Raw genomic sequence first — 19169 nt, 5'->3', positions numbered from 1 at the left:
GATATGTTGCATTCCTGCCCTTTGACACAGCACAGTGCCGCAACTGTGTTGCGTTGTCTGAAAACATAATGAATATGGCCCTTAGGGCCCGATGTAGGTAATTCTAATTTACCACTTCTTAAATACCGAATCATACCGATTCGGTATTTAAGAAGTGGTAAATTAGAGGGGGGGAAATGTACGTAAATCAGAATCGGTAAATACCGAATCGGTAAGATTCGGTATTTACCGATTCTGTAAATACCGAATCGGTATCCCCCATTGATTCCTATGGGCCTTGAAGCCCATAGGAATCAATGTGGAATACTGAATCGGTATTTACTGATTCAGTAAATTACGATTTTTGCAAGGGTACAGGGGGTGTCACTTTGACACCCTCTGGCACCCCAATTCCGGACTTGTGTGCCATGTGGCACACAGACATGCCCTAAGGGCATGTCCGTGTGTCACATTGCACAGGTGTGCATGCACAGATGTGCATGCACACCTGTATTCAGTATTTTACCACCCAACAGGATTGGGTGGTAAAATACTGAATCTGACTGGCCTTTGGGACTCAGAAGAGTCCCACCTACATATGGAAGTTACGGAATCGGTAAAAATACCGATTCGGTATTTTACAGATTCGGTAAATTTACCGATTCAGTAAATTTACCCAATCGGTAAAATAGGCCACCTACATCAGGAATGACCATTTACCGGTCGGTAACGGACGAATTCGGCCGTTACCGTTCGGTAAATGGCCACCTACATCTGGCCCTTAGTGTTTTAAATAATTGCTATTCATCGTTGATCCCATTCGGCATAAGGACTGCTCTTGTTACATGAATATTTTATAATGTTTTAAGGCCTCTTGCCTCTTTATTGTCACGAATATTATCCTTAATTGTGTAGTAGCTCCATTTAGAGTTTTTCTTAAATTCTCGTGCTTACCTAATTCTCGCATTGGAGCAGGGGTGAACCACCCAATTTTAAAAGATTGACATTCCTGATCATATTACATTATTTTTTCACAGAGTTACAAATATCTTGCTGAAGTGCTTCATGTCCATTACTGCATTGCTGGGGTTATTAGAATCACTTTGCACGTTCCAGAACTTCTCAAAGACGGATCCAGAAACAGCAAAAGATTTCCTTGGAAAACTACAAGAAAGGTAAAGAAATCAAAATTATGTAATATCACAATATGAAAATATTTAAAGTGAATCTGTAAGCTTGACCTGATCAAATGAATCACATATTCATAGAGTCACTGTTAAAAAAGAAGGGTGCAGCTATCTTATGATTTATCTAAGTACCAGGAATTCTTAATTTAACTTTTTACATTACTGGACTGCCTCTGCATTATGATTTTACAATAACCCTATCACAGACCGTTTCAAATTTGATCCAATGCTAGACCTGAATACCAGCTCCATAGTCATTTCCAAATATTCTAGGACCAAATAGTATATTTGACCTACCAGAGTCCACTACGCACACTGCTGCCCTGTAGGCACAGTTCAGGGCAAGAAATACAAAAAAGCGACATATTAGCTGTTTGAAAAACAAATGCCATATTTATAGAAGGAAGTGTGACTGAGCACGGTTACAAAACATCAAAGAAGAGGAGGCTCATTTTCGGTAGGAGTGAACGGAAAAAACTTGCTACTTAAAATTGTCTGTAGGGATATCCATCCTGCTGAAAAAATATGTGTACAGGCAGAAAAAACAGGCATCAAAAATGGAGGAAAAGGCAACATAAAACAAGCATTTGCAATGCAATCGGTTTTCCTTTGGAACCTTATTTGTATTTAGATAAGCAGCACATTAGCTTGGTTGCTGAAACATGTACTTTTCTTAAATATGGAGGGAAAGTAAGGACTAAAGTGCGTGACACACCAGGTATGGGAACACATTTAAAGCACAGCTCTCTCGCCCTTCCTCAGCCTCTGATCATTGGCGTATTTTACAGAGGACGGTTGCCTAGGAATGATTCAGTCCACCGAAAGTTATCATGCGCATGAGAATGGGGCGTTTATGGAGTTTGGGCAAGTGTTTTGTACTGTAATTACACTTTTACAGCAGTCCCCCCTGCGAGGAGCTGCATCACACTTAAGTGCCAACAAAAAGGAGTAGCGTGACGATTTGGGGTGGTGGGGGCAGGAGAGGGGGTGGGGAGCTTTCCAAGCCTAAAATACACATGCTTGCAGATAAATGAAGGGGACACTCGCCTGTCTCGTCGTCGCTGGGCGATTGGCTGCACTTCTTGGAGTAGATGCCTGTCTTTGCCTGCTTGTCCTTCTTCCTATGCATATACTTCTCCACTGAGTTGGACTTAGGGTGCTACCTGCTCACAGTCTACACCTTCACTCCGTCCTGGGCCTCTTTTATACATGCCATACCCCCGGACAAAGCGGGGGCGTCCCGAGCGCGGGGCTAACATTTGTCGAGGAAATTGTGGTTACAAATCTGATGTGCCCTGCCTTGTCTGGCAAATGAATTGCATTCAAAATTTCAGGCTCATCCGGCCATTCGGACAAACTGTTTACACATGTGCACCCCTGACACCATCAGTAGTGCCTCTCCTGGCTGTAGGCACCTAGGGGCATATTACCAACAACTAGCGATAATTTTTGTCTCTAACTTGTTTAGAGACAAAAATTATCGCCGCACATCGGCGATTTTTATCGCAGATAAACCTTGCTATTAACAAGGTTTATCGCAAATGCGATAAAAAACGGCCGAAATGCATGAATATCGCTGAAAAGTCAGCGATATTCATGCATTATCGAGCAAATGCTCTTAGCCATGTTATCCACCTCCCATTGGATAACATGGCTAAGAACTGCTCAGGGCAGGTGTTAGCTTTTGGAGATATTCCCGCTTAGCGCGAATATCTCCAAAAGTTGGTAATAGGAGATAGCGATGTTAGCGACTGTTTTCAGTCTCTAACATCTTGGCACGCCCACTTTGCATGTCATTAGTGATAAATATCACTGACATGCAAAGTGGGGCCCAAGATGGTCGCTATCTCCTACTAGCTGTCGCTAACTGGTGTTAGCGACAGCTTGGTAATAGGGAGATAATTTTATCTCCGCTTTCTTGGCTTTTAAAGCCAAAAAAGCGGAGATAAACCCCCTTGATAATATGCCCCCTAGTATCTGCAAGATACCCCCGGTGACAGCCCGAGAGGGTCAGGTCTCTGGCAGCAGCGCCGAAAGCGCCACCCTCAGCAAACATACAGCAGCACGTGGTGAGAGCAGCCAGGAGGCCACGTTAACTGGGTGGGTTGCTTGGCAGAGGTGGCTCCTGGGCAGACTTAAGGCAGAGAGCGCAGTAGTGGCCATGTAGCAGCCCCCACTGCTCCTGGAATCCTTGTAAGAGGAGGGCACGCCCGGCCGCCACTTGGAGGGCCACTGCCACGGTGCACTTGTGTCTTGGCATCAATCTCAAGTGTGGCGACAGCGGGCCAGGCCCCGCTCTCAGTCCTTTGTTTGTTGCAGACAATCACATTAGCCAGGAGAACAGGTTGTGCTTAAAAAGCTCTGGAAGGCCCTGGTGTTTCGAGAAATCACGAGCACTTTAAGAATAAAATGTCACTAAAGTAGGGAAACAAAGCGCGCCTTTCTTCGGGGCAGTCGGCGCTGTGTGATGTGGGCCACTGAGCACCGGGGTGAGCAGGGCGCTCATGCATTACGCCACCGAGTCCGTCCTGCGGTTTCCCGTCATTGGCCGGGCAGACACTTCCACCCGATACTGTTACAGCTGAGGCCCACACTTCTGGCTGCATCTTCGGTTAAAATAACAATCACGCGCGCCTTACTCAACACAAGTAACATTCAGTGTCATTGGCCGTGGCGTAGCAATAGTCCCCGCAGCCCCTGCGGAGCTGGGGGCCCGAGCTCCAGGGTGTGCAGGGTGGCAGCTAGGAGCTCCTGACTGGGTCCGGTGCGTGCCCCCCCTCCTTCTCTGTACTTAGCAGTGGGTCCCTTCAAGTTTCCTTACGCACTGATCACTGTGCATCGCTAATATGTCCTGGGTGGCTTAAAACAATAAAAAAGTGTCTGTGGTGACTTGAAACAATGAAAGAAAAGTAATGAACGCAGCAAACTGCTTAAGAGACCGAGTCACAGGTGAACAACAACAGGGGCCAAAATCATCTCTGCTCAAAACTGTTTAGACAGCAACCGCAAGACAGCGGAACCACAAACACATATTTAAAAGATCCCTTGCCTTCCGGGGGTGGGGGGGGGCAGAGTATTTTTTGAGTATTTGCTGTCTCTTCCAACACAGATTGCTCTTTGGCAAACGCTGAAATTATGATATACCATTAAAGCTCAAAAACACGCAGATTGAAAACATGTAAACACCATGCACTCCTTCGAACTCATCCGCGGTCAGATTGAAACAAGGAGGCACTACTAGTAAAGCGTGTCTTCCAAGCCTCTCTAACCTCGGCTGGGAAGGTAAACGTAATGACGTAGGCAAAATTTTGGGGCCTGATAGGATGGCAGGCAGATCGCCCCTGCCTGGCTGGCGATAGCCACCGCCGGCCTGACACGGGCGATCCGCCCGCCATCCTTGCTGCAAAGACCCCCCGCCATATTAAGATGGCTGGGGGGCCCGCGGCGTATGGAAAGACCGTACGCCGCTTTTCCGTCTCGGTCGCCTTGCGACCGGGGCGGAAAAGGGTTGTATTTGGTGGCGGTGTCTATCAGACACCGCCAGCCATATTACAATGGGCTGTAACCAATGGCTTTCCTCCACGCGGTGCCTGTCATGTTGTGCATTGAAAAGCACAACGTGCATTTTTAGCATTGCGGCAGGCGGTGATGAGGGCACCGCCCGCCACATTGTTAAAAATGCAAGATGAGCCCACCACTGTAGTAGGCGCATCCTAATTTCCCCCACGGGACCCCTGCCCTTATGGCGGGCGGTCCCGTTGTCTGATAGGATGGCGGGCAGACAAAGTCCGCCGGTCATCCTAATGTCCCCCTTTGTGCGCAGCCAGCCAATCAGAGGGGAAAAAAGCATTTACAAATGCAATAGGACTGGTATTTACGCGAGTCCTATTGCATTGTAAATAAAACTACGATCGTCCAAAAAGGCAGGGACAGGAGTGGGTGGGGGGTTGTGATGGGCAAAGAAGTGAGGGACTGTGGGAAGGAACGAGGGGAGTCAGGGAAAAAACTGTTTTAAAAGTAAAGGGGCTGATAGCTATGGAAGGAAAAAAATGACAACATGACCGTCAGCAGGCTGGATTAAGTTGCAGAAAACCAATCATATTGCAGCATTTAGGAATTCGGCCAATCAAAAAGATAGGTGGAAAGTGGGCGGAGCTTCCCCCACTATACTGTATACAGCATCTTTCTACTCAACAGCGCATGCGCTGCCTAGGCAAAACCTAAACATTAGACTAAAAATGTGTCAGTCCAGTAAATGTAAAGAAAAGTAGTCATGTATGCATGAAAACCTACTTGTAGTAGTTTAGAACAGAGCAGAAACACCCTTCCTAGAGTTTGCTCACAGGGAAAAAAAACATTTGAAAAAGGAACTCACTAAAACAAGCGTGGCGGATAAAAGACAAGCGAGTAAATTAAAAAGCTGGGACAGTTTATATACCGCGTGACTCCCGCCTCGGCGACGGGGAATGATTCAGGCATGTGAATCTATGAAATATACCCCAATACTGGATAACTAATGTCTCTTTACTGATGTCCCTGCAATGTTCTGCCATCCTTTCATTAATCACTCTCATGGTGTTGCCTACATACATTTTTATCACAAACAGAATCTAAAACATACATATCATACTTAGAGCATTGTCATATTTGTGTTACCCATAAATTCAGGACCACAATTGAATCGAAAAGATTTCTTCTTCTCCAAAGCACATTTCAGATACTACAACTTTCACAACCCTTCACTTAGATGGGTAAACCAGTTTGCAGTAGTGATCACTAAAATTCATACTTGCTTTCACCATTTCCCCATATAGAATATCCCTGATCTAATATTTAGGATGAGAGCTATTTGCATGTAATACGTGAGTTGCATCCTGCTCTGAAGATTATCATCATCGTAATAATTTGGGGTATTGGTGAAAGCTTCACTCAAGCAACAACCACAATTCTGTTCAGGTTGAGCCACAGAAGTCACTAAATTAACCTGTGCTTAACCCTGGTTCGTCCATGGTCTCAGCTTTCGTTCAGGACAAGGTAGAATTCACCCTGGTAAGCCAGGAGTCGGTGTCAAAGGATGAAGCATTACTGACGGGGAGCCACTGGATAGATTCACAGTGAAGATTTTAACCTTGGGACTTTGTCACTTTTCTGGAAATCAAACATTTCTAGCAGGATGAAGCTGCAGGCTTTTGCCAACGAGGGCTCCATGAGGCATGATACCTTCGCCGAAAGGTCCTGTTGAACTGGATTTGCTATTGCAGTTAAAAAGAACATGGTCCAAACAACAGTGAAGTCAGGCCAATCAGTTATGCACCTAGGGCCAATTGGCTGGAAGCTAGGTCTTCTGTCAGGGCACGTTTTGGTGACCAATTTTTTAAGCCCCAACTTTTAGGGTTAGGCAGGAACAGGACCTCTATAACCACTTCCAAAGATCCAGCACCTGACGGACACCACTTGTGGGATTAGACTCATTACAGCAGAGGACAGGTGCAAGGTCAAGGTCCCTGAAGCTTGTTATTTCCCTGTTGCTCACACAGGGGCCCAGTCAACTAGCCCTTGGTGTCACTTCTGGTCATCCTGGGTTCAAGGAGATGGACCAGTTGTCCTGAAGCAACAGGGCAGTCCTCTGGGCTACAAGACAGTCATTCCGAAGTCTTCCAAAGGTCCAGGAGTGTACTCAAGACTGGTCCACGAGGTCCTATAATTATACCTGGTGCCAGCAATTGAAGTGGGAGAATTCTTGGGGCTGGCTTGACATCTAATTCTGGGAAGTTCCACTTTTTCCCTGACAAGGTTTCAAGAAGTCAGGGGTGACAAAAACAGTGCCAGGTAACTTTATGTGTGCTGGATGCAAGCCATTTGAAGTGCCAGTTGGGTAGGGAACAGCTCTGCCTCCAGATTAAAACATAGTCTCCCTTAACCTCACTCTCTGGGAGAAATGCAAAAACTGAACAGCAGAGCCCTTCACAATCATGTGACTCAGGACACAGGCAGCAGGAAGCAGATGGCATGGACAAGGAAATGCCAGTATTTTAGAAAGTAGGATTTTCAGAAATGTGACATAAAATCCAACTTTACCATTAAAGAGGATTTTAAATTACAATTGGTTTAAGTCCAAATTAGAAATTCCTATCTGATCCAAATCAAATGTAAGAACTTTTTTAATGTAATGAGGTAATGTTATCCAATAGGAAAGATAGGCCTTACAGTAGTGAGAAACAAATGGAAGCGTTTGTTTCCCTACTAGGACATACTTAGGAAAACATGTTCTACTTTTAAAATGCAATGCACCATGTCCTATGGGTTTTAAAGTCCTTCCTACTATTCCCGTATTAAAATGGAAGGTTTATGCCTGGCAAAAGATTTCCTAGGTTGAAATGACACGTAACAACTACTCTATAGGCTGCAATGGCAGGCATGGGATATGATTTAAGGAGCCATTTTATTTACAAGCAATGGGAACATGCAGTACCACACAATGGAGACTTAAAATTTACTTGAATGTTCAATGTGGTGTAGGTCAGTTTTTCGCTGTTTTAGAGAGAGAGCACAAGCACCTTAACACTGGTTACCAGTGGGAGTGTGCACAGAGTCCTATTGCCAACAAAACAAATTAAAGATACAAAAGGTTGAACACAAAGGTTTTGGGGGTGAACCTGCAGAAAGGTCCAGGTCTAACAATCTTCCACATACAGTTCAATATTTAATAAGACTATCAATTCAGTCTTGTAGTGGGCATAAAGCTAACAATTCAGATAGATAAAAAAAACTCATCTAATTCTGTGCAAGATCTTGTCCGTATCATAGGAATATCATCTATATAGCTTCCCCAATATTTTGTCCTGTCATTCCAAGTGTTACCCATTGTTCACCTGACTTGGTCACCTGTGAACCCACCCCAAAAAAGGTTAGAACTCATTGTGGTTTCATGTAGTTGGTGATTGTGCAGAGGAGTTGGCCTAATGGCTAGTGGGGTAGACCTCGAATCTGGGGAAATGGGTTTGAGTCTTGGCAATGACGCTGAATATCCTATGATTCTGGGCAAATCACTTAATCTCCATGTCCTCATGTAACGCAACTGGTGCTATGTAAAACGCTCTGATACCTTCGGGTCAAGTTTGCGCTATATAAACTCTGTAAAAAAAAAACGATACCAGTTGCCATTGAAAACAAAAAAGTTAAACTTTAGGATGATCCTAGTAATTTTCATAATATATTGGTGTGATCAATTAGATTTAGTGACATCTGTTCAGAGAGTGTAATAATGTGTTTGTTCCCCATCCACGTGTAATGTTTGTATAGTGCTCCTCTACATCTGGTGTAACTAATGTAATTTACTCATCCCATGTCCGGTCACTAATCAAATTGAGTACATGTTGTGTATCACAAACATTAGATGGCAAGTTATGAACAAAAGACCTGATAAATTTGTCCACATGTTCAAAATGTTTCTTGGAGGGTGAGCATATGCCCAATATAATGAGACTCTCGGGTTAAAAGGGTGCTTTTCTGTGTATGTCAGATAATGAGTACAGGCAAGGGAGCCTAGGCTTATTTATCTTCAAAAACATTCATTCTTTATCTATTAAATATTTATTATCTTACCATTGTCTCAATTTCATATTGGTTTATCTGACAATACCATAGGTATGGCTGTTGTCCAGCCTAAGGTAGCATGCTGGACCCCAAAATTTGATTATCATATTGTGTCTTGTTCATGACTACAATGTTTCCTCATGATAATATTAGTGTGTTTAAGGATACAGCTTTACTAGATAAATCTAGATTATTGCCACTCGGCAATTGTGGAGAAAATCTATACTAATCTATATTTAGGTCTTAGTCCACTATCCATGCTCAAATTTCATAGGATCTCAAGTTTCTGAAGGAGTGAAATGAGGGAACAACTTAATTATAATGGGTCATGATGAAGAACTTGGTTGTAGTAGTCTCAGATATCCTGTATAGTAAAGACACTATTCTGTGTTTTGGTCTCCGTACCAACTTAAACAAATCAATACTGAGTTCATGTTGCAAAGTTGGTCAGAAACCCATGCCCTTTCAAAGAAACAATTAGCAAGTATAGTACATTAGTAAGTATATTATTTTATAAATTGATCACTCACACAACGTATGCCACATTTCTACATAGCAAAAAACACAGGGATCAAGCATCCAAGGACCGGTTTCTGGCTATCAGCCTTCATCAGCCTGGATAGCTCGATTCCAGTGGTGTGGAGAGCCTGGGACTCACGTCTGAGTATACCCAGCACACTCGGGGTGAAAATTGCTTGATTCCGGTCTGGGAAAGACATGGCTTGGCAGTTCGGACTGGACTGTTCCCATGAGGCACAGGGTCAGAGCTGATTTGCATATAGTCAGTGTCTAACCCAGGGTGGTGTGGAGTGCAAAAAAACGATGGATTTAGGACCAGATCCTTGTACTGGGGTGAATGTATGACATTGTTCTACATTCTGTCCATCAACTGTGTTTTTTGCAATTTTCACCCCGAGTGGGCTGGGTATGCTCAGACGTGAACCCCAGGCTCTCCACACCACTGGAGTCAAGATATCCAGTCTGAATGAAGGCTGATAGCCAGAAACCGGTCCTTGGATGCTTGATTCCATGAGTTCGGACTGGACTGTTCCCATGAGGCACAGGGTCAGAGCTGATTTGGATATAGCCAGTGTCTAACCCAGGGTGGTGTGGAATGCAAAAAAACGATGGACTAAGGCCCAGATCCTTGTACTGGGGTCAATGTATGACATTGTTCTACATTCTGTCCATCAACTGTGTTTTTTGCAATTTTCACCCCCAGTGGGCTGGGTATGCTCAGACGTGAGCCCCAGGCTCTCCACACCACTGGAGTCAAGCTATCCATGCTGAATGAAGGCTGATAGCCAGAAACCGGTCCTTGGATGCTTGATTCCGGTCTGTGAAAGACATGGCTTGGTAGTTCGGACTGGACTGTTCCCATGAGGCACAGGGTCAGAGCTGATTTGCATATAGCCAGTGTCTAACCCAGGGTGGTGTGGAGTGCAAAAAAACAATGGATTTAGGCCCAGATCCTTGTACTGGGGTGAATGTATGACATTGTTCTACATTCAGTCCATCAACTGTGTTTTTTGCACATTTCTACATAGGGCATCATTATTATTTTCCACATTGTAAGTATCCCTTGGCCCAAGACTTATTCTGAATTTCCTTTTCTCTTTGAGACAGTCTGCTTCCTCATCTACCCTTCCCTGTTTGTTTGCGTTTGTCATTTGAGTTGTGGTATTTACTCCTTCCTTCCCTAACTGTATTCTACATATTTCTTTTAAAAAATAAATAATATTGACTGTCCATATGGATGTTCCTACAATTTCTCACTCTCACCACTAGAATAAACACAGAAAGAAGTATGACTTTTAGTGCTATTGAGAACATCAGATGTGTTGTTATTAGGAGTTTTGATTAGATGATCAAACAGTTTAACAACAAATATGTCCCTCCTGATAGACCTATTCATCTCTGTTCAGATTCTCAGCCTTTCTATGTTTGATGTGTTTTTGATACATATTACTTCTTATAAAATAATGTAATGCACAAAAGCAGTCAGGCTTAACTTTGAGGCTATGTGTATATGATTAATGCAGTGCACAAAGAGTAATAAAGTGAAAATACAACACAAGAAATATCCCACTACAATTTAGAAAAAACAGTATATGTTAATAGAGTGTTTGACACTAAAATGACAAAAAATACAATCAGTATAATGGAGTTATGAATTTTGTAAGTTTTAAGTGAAATCTGGTTCTTGAAAGATCAAAGTGCCAACTGCACGAATTTGGATGCGTGGGACTGGGTCAAAGTACAAAAATATGGCAAACCGCAATGGAGGGCGCGTCGGATGCAAGTAGTTGATTGAGCACTTACCTTCACACTTCGAAACAATTATGAAGACAAAAATCAGTGGGGCAAGGTTGTATGTGGTATCTGAAGACAATAGGACCATCATCATCATCCATGGAATGGCTGGACGAAGTCATGATGAAGATTTCTAAGACGTAGTCACTTTTCTGTGGGATGAGGAAGGAGCCTGTAGCCAACAAAAGTTACAGGAGGCCTGATACCCCTTTGTTGAAGAACCCGGGAATAGGACCTACTACTGTGGAGAACATAGAGGGAACTGCCACTGATAGGCTGACTGGCAATGCACCTTGAGCAATAGACAAGCAGGTTAGTCCCAGTCTCCTCTTATTTCTTTTTTTTTTGTGAGTAAATTCTCCTTTTTTTAAATTATTTTCTTATTGCATTTTCAAAATACAACACAGCTAATGTCAATTACTTTCAATTACAAATGAGGAAAAAAATGAAACTACATTTTACTAATCAATATTACATTTAGGAATATTTAACGAAGGTAAACCCTAAAAACAAAGTTTCCTTTCAAAAAAGGAGTGGAAACGCTAAGGTAAAAAGGGGAAATAAAAGAAAAGACAAAAAAGAGAGAATGTCCCATTTTCCATCATATTACCAATAAGAGAGAACATTAAGTTGGGCAGATTAATTAGCAAATTTATGAGTCAACTACAAATAGCTGTCTTTCTAACGCATAAAGCTATGGCCCTGTGTGAGACAACGCTTCCTTGCAGTTGTAAATAGGGGCCCATATCTGTCTGCCGAGTAATTTTGCTCTCTTGCCCTTCCTTTCATATATTCCCCGTTTAGCATCTGGTCTTGCCATATCTATTATGACCTGTAGAAGCAGGAAGTTTCCGATGAAAATCAAAATTGACCTGGGATGCTCTTCTTGCCTAGCTGGGTAATTCCTCTTCTTCTGTACCATTGGAAAATGATGGGCCCGTTGGACCTCTATGTCCCAGTTCCAGTGTGCAAGTTCCAGGAATGATCCTTTTAGTAAGGATACAACAAACTATATCATATTTCCCCCTTCTACATTTTCGGGAATCTCAAGTAAACAAACTTTGTTTCTCCGTTGGCGAGTCTCGAAATCCTCAATTTTCCAGCACATATCCATCCCCTGCTGTTCCTGCTGCACTTTGGACTCCTGTAATTTATTCACCACCTCCTCCAAGGCAATTGTTCTGTCCTACACATGGGTAACCCTTTCGGCCATTTCGGTACAGATCTTGTTTGTTTTACGAATGGAGGCCTGGAGCTTCTTTGTTGCTTGAAGCAACTTCCTGCTTTCCAATCTGAACTCACTCTGCATTTGTTTTAAGGTTTGATATACCAAATCCAGTGAAGGAGGGGCGGTGTTACAAGGGAGTGAGATTGAGCCCCCTGCGGCCACCTGCCCGCCAATCTCTTAGACCAGACTTGTGGCACAATAGTCCCATTCCAAATTACACACTGTGGTAGAATCGTTTTTTGCTGGACTTGTCTTGGATCTTATTCTACGCTTCTGGGAGGTTAGCTTATTGTGAAGTGCTTTTTGCACAGTAGAAGATTCTCACACGTCCGTATCATCTGATATACTGAGATCACTGAGAACCGGTGAGTCAAAGTCATCATTAAGTGAAAAAAAAGTATCCGCCTCAGGAGAGTCGTACATAGCCATCGCCGAAAGCTGTGGCGTACGACTAAAATCGCTGTCCAAGAGTGTTATCAGTAAGTGGGGCATGATGGCCAGCCTCAGAAACAGCAGGGTTAATTTCCCCATTGCTATTTATTCCTTCTGTCTCAGCCTCAGCCCAGTTCTTATCTTGGTCCCCCTTTGACTGTAACAAAACAGTAAAGCCGCCGTTCTCGGATGTGGCCCCCGTAGTAACTATCAACTCATTATTTTTCAGTAGAGAGAGATCCGATTGCAAAGATACAGGAAGCTCTGCTTAGTTTGCTGAATCCTTTTTGTCTTTTGGACCTGCAGAGTAGGGGTGGGCGGACATCTCCGTTTTGCCCACGGAATGTGCAGAGATTTGCCCCTTCCGCCTTTCGCAATGTAGGCAAAGAAACTAGGCAAATCTCTGCGCACTAGGGAGCGTAACGCAAGTTGTCCGCCCGCCTCCTGTCCGTCTCCCGCCCTTCCTGGCAAGGAATGCGCATGCGCGGGCTCCCGCGTATGCGCAGTTCCCAGAAGAAGGAGCAATGGACACGGATGTGCCGCTGATAAGTTAAGTTTTATTTAAATGTTATTTTAAGGCTTTTTAATGTAATTTAATACAGTCAGCAGCAGGCGGGCCAGAGGCGGGCGGCGGGCGGGCATCGCGTAATGGAACTATGCGGAGAGGCACGGAGATTGGTTCAATCTCCGTGCCTCTCCGCGTAAGTCCCTTACAGGACTTCCGCCCACCCATACTGCAGAGTCTATCAAGAGTGTTTGAGTCTGCTGAACGGAAGGCAGGTCTGGATCCACCTGTGGATACTGCTCCGATCCAGGATGTACCAGCAGCTGTGTTCCCAAGCCAGAGTGAGCAAGCTCTCCTTTCTCTACAGCTCTTGCACCCACCGATCCGGCCAAAGTCCCTTTTATTAATGTTTTATTCAAAGTGGCAGGGGCGGCCGATGAAGATATGGAGAAAGCCTCAACCACTGTTGACTGCCGCAACGACCCCTCCTTGACCGCCGCTCCCATCCGAAGCCGAGTCCCTCCTGCTGCGCCCATATCCTTTGAAGCACCTTCCATCTTCTTCGCTAAGCCGCCCCTCCAACCTGGATTTGGTCCGCGCACAGGTTCTGAGGCGCTGTCAGGTGCTCCTTGGGCCCCCCATGAGCCCACAGAAATGTTCAAGGGGTCTTTTTGCGCACCTTTCACAACCTTTTCTGGTTTAGGGGCCATAATCTGCTTTGTTCAGTGCACCGGAGGCACACCGAAGGGAGAACAGGAGCAACAAGAGTAACGGGGCAGTGAATTTAACACCGCCGCAGCCAGTCAAAGCTTAAGCAAAGAACTGACTCCCACCAGCCTCATATCACACCGAGGAGAGATTTCGCTAAAAAAGCAGATGCATAAAAAAGCAGATGTTGCAGCATCTCTATGCGATTGCCACCATATTTGTGCCTGTGATCCTCAGCGCCATGTAGGAAGAGCACGAAGAGTGAGGAGCCGCAGCAACCCTCGTCAAGGTCAGTCAGACATCTTGCCCCAGTCTCCTCTTATTTCCCAAAGCAAATTTTACCCAAAAATGTTTAAGTCCCAAGTTTTGATTTTTGATGATCTGGGCACCTTTATCACCACCTCCAAGGGTACAGGATTGAAGGAGCACCACTTGGGGTGTAGAAACTCGCTCAGACTGTGTCTAGTTGTGGGTTGAAGATTGTTCAAGAGACCTTAAGAAGAGCAGAGTGCCCTGAAGCAAGTGTAGACTCAGCTCATGTTGAAAACAAAATCAATGTAGTTCAAGTTCAAGTTCAGGAATTTATATAGCGCACTACTCACCCAGAGGGTCTCAAGGCGCTTGGGGAGGGGGTTCATTATTTATCGAATAGCCAGGTTTTAAGTTCTTTTCTGAAGGAGATGTGGTTCTGTGTAAGGCGGAGGTGAGTGGGGAGTGAGTTCCAGGTCTTGGCCGCCAAGTAGGAGAAGGATCTACCTCCCATGGTGGATCTTTGGATACGCTGAACTGCGGCGAGGCCTTGATTGGAGGATCTTAGTTGGCGGGTAGGTGTGTAGAAGGATAGTCGAGTGTTGAGGCATTCGGGCCAAAGTTTGTAGAGGGCCTTGTGTGCGTGGGTGAGGAGACGGAATGTTATTCTCTTGTTGACGGGAAGCCAGTGGAGGTCTTTCAGGTGGCTGGTAATGTGATCTTGGCGAGGGATGTCCAAAATGAGTCTCGCTGATGCGTTTTGGATGCGTTGGAGTTTTTTCTGTAATTTGGCTGTAATTCCGGCGTATAGGGTGTTTCCGTAGTCTAGTCGACTCGTAACCAGTGTGTGGGTGACAGTCTTTCTTGTCTCGGCGGGGATCCAGTGGAAGATTTTTTTGAGCATACGAAGTACGTTGAAGCAGGAGGATGAGACGGAGTTGACTTGTTTGGTCATCGAGAGTCTAGGATGAAGCCAAGGTTACGTGCGTGGTCTGTGGGTATGGGTGCTGAGCCCAGATCCGAAGGCCACCATGAGTCGTCCCAGGCAGAGGGGGATGATCCTAGGATGAGCACTTCCGTTTTGTCTGAGTTAAGTTTTAGGCGGCTGTTTTTCATCCATACGGCTACTTCTTTCATGCCTTCGTGAAGATTGGTTTTGGCAGTGTTGGGGTCTTTGGTGAGGGAAAGGATCAGCTGGGTGTCGTCAGCGTAGGAGATGATGTTAAGGTTGTGTTGACGCGCGATGGAAGCGAGTGGACTCATGTAAACGTTGAAGAGGGTGGGACTGAGTGATGATCCTTGTGGTACACCGCAGATGACTTCGGTGGCCTCTGATTTGAATGGGAGAAGTCGGACTCTCTGAGTTCCCCCAGCTAGGAACGAGATGAACCAGTGCAAGGCTTTTCCTTTTATGCCGATGTTGCTGAGGCGTTGTATGAGGGTGCTGTGACAGACAGTGTCGAAGGCGGCGGAGAGGTCGAGTAGAATGAGGGCCACTGTTTCTCCGTTGTCCAGTAGTGTTCGGATGTCGTCTGTTGCTGCGATGAGGGCGGTTTCGGTGCTGTGTTTGGCTCGAAAGCCGGACTGTGAGGGGTCGAGGGAGTTGTTGGATTCGAGGAAGGCGGCAAGTTGGCTATTGACGGCTTTCTCGATGACTTTGGCCGGGAATGGGAGGAGGGATATGGGGCGGTAGTTTTTAAGTTCACAGGGGTCTGCTGTGTGTTTCTTCAGGAGGGCGCTGACTTCGGCATGTTTCCAGCTTTCTGGGAAGGTAGCAGAGTTGAAGGAGCAGTTGATGACATCACGGAGATGGGGTGCGATGATGGAGTCTGCTTTGTTGAAGATGTAGTGGGTACATGGGTCGGTTGGCGCGCCATAGTGGATGGAATTCATTAGGCGGATGGTGTCTTCAGTGGTGATTGGGTTCCAGGCGCTGAGGTTGTTAGACGTCGGTTTAGGATCTGAGGGGGGTGGAGAGGATAGTTTGTTGGAACTGTTTTCGAAGCTGTTATGTATGTCGGCAATTTTGTTGTAGAAGAAGGAGGATAATGAATCGCAGAGGTCTTGGGAGGGAGTGATGTCGTTTGAGGCTGCGGTGGGGTTGGTGAATTCTTTGACGATGTTGAATAGTTCCTTGCTGTTATGGGCGTTGTTGTCGAGTCGATTCTTGAATGCTGATTTCTTGGTGGATCGAATCAGCTGGTGGTGTTTGCGGGTGGCTGCCTTGAAGGTGGTCATGTTGTCGGTGGTTGGGTTTTTTCTCCATGTTTTCTCGAGAGTACGGCATAGCTTTTTGGATTTCTTAAGGTCATCGTTGAACCAGGGGGCCTTTTTGCTGTCTTGTTTGGTGTGATGGTTTTTCAGGGGTGCTAATTCGTCAGCGCTGCGAGTGATCCATTGTTTGAATTTGATGGCAGCTTGGTTTGGGTCCGATGAGAGGGCGGGTGGGTTTTGGTTGAGCGATGTGAGGAGTTGGTCGGTGGTGATTTTGTTCCATTTCCTTTGGGGGATAGGTTGTGGGGGGTTGTGGGTCGAGGTGGTTTTGTAGCTGAGGTGAACACAACTGTGGTCCGTCCAATGGAGAGCTGTGGTGCGATCGAAGGAGATGTGTTTGCTGGAGGTGAAGATTGGGTCGAGTGTATGTCCGGGTAAATGGGTGGGGGTGTCAACAAGTTGTTTGAGGCCGAGATTAGCCAGGTTGTCAAGAAGGGTAGTGGTGTTGCTGTCGTTTTTCTTTTCCAGGTGGAAGTTGAGGTCTCCCAGTAGAATGTACAGAAATGTTAACGAGACGGTGATGAGGGAATGCCCCGAAACTGGTTATAGGATGCTTGTTTCTGGTCCAGGGAGGACCTGGCTTGGCTGTTTGACCTGGACTGTTCCTATGAAGGACAGGGTAAAGACTGATTTGCATTTGGCTGGGTCCAAACTGGGGTGGCATGGCGAGCAAAAGAATGATGGATTAAACCCAGATCTTTGTGAATGGGGGTGAAAGTTTGCAGTCTTCAGCATTCTGTCCATCAATGTTGCTTCCTTTTTTTTTATAAAGCATTACTAGTGAGCAGGTCGGATATTTTGCCAACCTCATAGTGTGAGCAGAGCAGGTCTATCTTGCCATTATAACCGTATTATTAGGATCGATAGACAAGGAGGTTGGTCTGACCTGCCAACTTTCTAAAAGTGGCATTTTCAAAATTGTAATATCAAATTTGAATAAAGAGGGTTTTTCATTTTATAGATACAAAAATTAAATGCTTATCTGTCCCTAATCAAAAGTTATCACTTATTAAATTTAATAAAGCAACCCATTGTTCTGTGTTGAATAGGTAAGCCTATGGGAGTTTTTTACTACAAGGAGATGTAAAACATGTACTGGATTTTAAATAGAATGGACTGTGCCCTATATGCTACCTAGGGCCAACCTTAGGAGTGACATATTTGCTCTAAAAGGGGTGTTTAAAGCTTGGAAAAAAGGTACTATTGCCAAGTCGAATTGAGAGTTTAACACTGTGTTTAGGCTGCAAAGGCAGGCTCTGGACATGTTATATAGAGCTACTTAAAGGGATGGCACAAAAAGTCCTAACGTCCCACTAGTAGCATTTAATTTACAGGCCCCTGATATATGGCATACCCTTTTATAAGAGACTTATAAGTATATAAAATATGCCAATTATGTGTAAGCCAATCTTACCATGTTCAGGGGAAGAAGCACAAGCATGTAGGCACTGATTAGCAATGTTGAATTGCATAGAGTCCTAAGGCCAACAAAACAAAATCTGCAAATAAGTAGAGAGACAGCCAAAACGTTGAGGATATAGGATGAACTAGTCAGTTCATCTCTAGATTTGAATTGTTCATCCAGGAGGGAAAACAGGTCTCTAAACACACTTGGTATTCTGTTTCTCTTTGAGTATTGCTCAAAATTTAATTTCATCCTACCATTTTGTACATTCTGTGTCATTAGTCTCTTTGATCCTACAAATGTATCTTTACTATCTTTAAAGCCTTCCCTTGTATGCATTTTTGATTTGTTATTTTATCTAAAGATAACCTCTCACATCCCTCTCTAAACAACTGCTCAGCCATTTCTCTTTGTCATCAGTAAGGGGCATATTTCCCAAAGAGTTTGTGATGCCCTTGTATTGCGCAAGGGGATGCAGGGTGATTCAAAACCAATAATGAGATTTCCCATGCCAGTGAAGGCAACCTTGCATGGCCCTGCACAGGTAGAAAGATCTGGAGTAATGCAAGATGCTGCCTTATGTTACTCTTGCCCAGGGAGGTGTTCCATGAGTGAAGCATGGGTTTTTCCATCCATTAAACCCTAGTAGACCTGGAAATGCGTCCAAATACTACACCTTAACTGGGGTGCCATGCCTTTGAGAATTATTATTATTCCACCTCTTTTTTTTTCCTCTTTCTAAATGTGCTACATTCTGCGGCAGACACACAAAGAGGGAGAAGCCTCAGAGGATTGCAAGGGTACCTGCATTGGTGCTAGGCAGCCAAAGATACTGCAGCACAGGGAGAAAGCATGAATGTGTCATATTTTGATGTACATAACCCATTCCTGCCCTATCTCTTTCATGCCAGGCAGTCCAGAAGTGTCTTGCTCAGGGCATTTTGGTGTGCTGCCGAGCTGAGGGCTAATTTCACTGCGGTGGGGGCTGATTTTGTTGATGAGGACCTGCGTGTGTTTTGAAATAAGCAAAGCAAAAAACATTTTTTTAGCACACGCCGGTCCCTATCAATCAAATCAGCCCCCAGTTCGGCAGCACACCAAAACGCCCGATAGCCAGTCCGGCCCTGGTCTTGCTGAACTGTAGTGTAGCCATGTAATTACTGTGAAGGAAATGGGTGGTACCAATATCTAGCATAGAATAAACAATTAGTTGCTGACCGGAGTAGTGTCAGCATGTGACATCTTTCCCAATATGTAGCTGGCTGAGCTGAGGGTATCTCCTCATATTGGAGA

General features: G+C 44.8%; 1 protein-coding gene across 2 annotated transcripts in view; it reads left to right on the top strand.

The window, feature by feature from the left end:
• The window catches only part of LOC147701315 (putative methyltransferase DDB_G0268948), a 203051-nt gene that overhangs the window by 165106 nt on the left and 18776 nt on the right, over nucleotides 1-19169 (top strand). For both annotated transcript variants that reach the window (XM_086928626.1, XM_086928625.1), the window contains one exon: nucleotides 1017-1154. In XM_086928626.1, coding sequence (XP_086784752.1) covers nucleotides 1017-1154 — 138 coding nt within the window. The remainder of the gene's footprint in view (nucleotides 1-1016; nucleotides 1155-19169) is intronic.

This window comes from Lissotriton vulgaris, chromosome 7 (assembly GCF_964263255.1).
Source record: "Lissotriton vulgaris chromosome 7, aLisVul1.2, whole genome shotgun sequence".
Classification (NCBI taxonomy): domain Eukaryota; kingdom Metazoa; phylum Chordata; class Amphibia; order Caudata; family Salamandridae; genus Lissotriton; species Lissotriton vulgaris.
This window is presented reverse-complemented; position numbering and strand designations above follow the sequence as displayed.